Below are 1,005 nucleotides of genomic sequence, written 5' to 3'. Positions count from 1 at the left end.
CAACAGGCAGTTGTAGGAAGTGAAACACGAGCCACGAGGGTCCTATGGACACGGTGACGGACGCTGCCTAGGGTATGCTGCATAGATCCTGACGGTCAACAAGTGTAAAACGGTGTCGGGCAGCGATTCTCAATCCTGTTCTCTGGGCAACTTAAGCTAATTACTAAATTTCTGCAGCGCACCATAAGGTATTAAATTTTTGCTGAGCTGGCCAAAAAAAGGTATAATCTTGATTCATTCACATGATACAGCTATGGTTATATTGGCTGTTGTCATTTTTTCATTTGAGGGAAATGAGGTCAGTGCCCCTGTCTAAATAGTCACGTATGGCATGTTTTAAAAATTCATGTGGCACAGGTTGAATGTTGCTGGTGTCGGGTAAAGGAACATTTTGTCTTTAGTTACTGTTTTGCCACTTTAGTTAAGCTGGTTCCCTGTGGTGTCAAGAAAAAGCCAGTCACAAGCCCCTGTTGGCGGTTGTCTCTGGGATGGGGTGGCAGGTGGGAGGTGAGGTGGGGTGGACATGGGTGGCCACTGGGGTCAGGGTGCTGATATCAAGCGTCTCCTCCCCCCACAGGCCCAGATGAAGCACTACATGCATGAGCTGGATGACACACTGGCCTCCCGCGAGGAGATCCTGGCGCAGGCCAAGGAGAACGAGAAGAAGCTGAAGAGCATGGAGGCCCAGATGATTCAGCTGCTGGAGATGGTCCAGGACCAAGGGGGCACTCAAGGTCCCTGCCCTCTGGCCTCCACAGGGCCAGCCTTGGGCAGAGCTACATCAAGCGAGGGGAACTCCAGGAAGTAGTTGGGGGTGGTTCTTTTATTTTGCTTTTGCTTTTTTGTTATATGTCCTTAATCTTGAGTCAGATCATGATATACTTTTCAAGCTAGACAAGTTTAACTCCTGCTGCATGACTTTTTAAAAAATATATTTTTATTGATTTCAGAGAGGAAGAGAGAGGGAGAGATAGAAATGTCGATGAGAGAGACACATCAATTGGC

At 47.9% G+C, this 1,005-nt stretch overlaps 1 protein-coding gene across 1 annotated transcript in view; it reads left to right on the top strand.

Annotated features, from left to right (window-relative positions):
* The window catches only part of LOC107183858 (apolipoprotein L2-like), a gene marked incomplete at its 3' end in the record, with an annotated part of 2,237 nt that extends 1,503 nt beyond the window's left edge, over positions 1–734 (top strand). Inside the window, exons 3-4 of the mRNA XM_015566902.1 lie at positions 501–507; positions 578–734. Coding sequence (XP_015422388.1) covers positions 501–507; positions 578–734 — 164 coding nt within the window. The remainder of the gene's footprint in view (positions 1–500; positions 508–577) is intronic.
* Positions 735–1,005: the final 271 nt, after the last annotated feature.

The sequence above is a fragment of the Myotis davidii genome, unplaced genomic scaffold (assembly GCF_000327345.1).
Source record: "Myotis davidii unplaced genomic scaffold, ASM32734v1 scaffold5743, whole genome shotgun sequence".
NCBI lineage: Eukaryota > Metazoa > Chordata > Mammalia > Chiroptera > Vespertilionidae > Myotis > Myotis davidii.
This window is presented reverse-complemented; position numbering and strand designations above follow the sequence as displayed.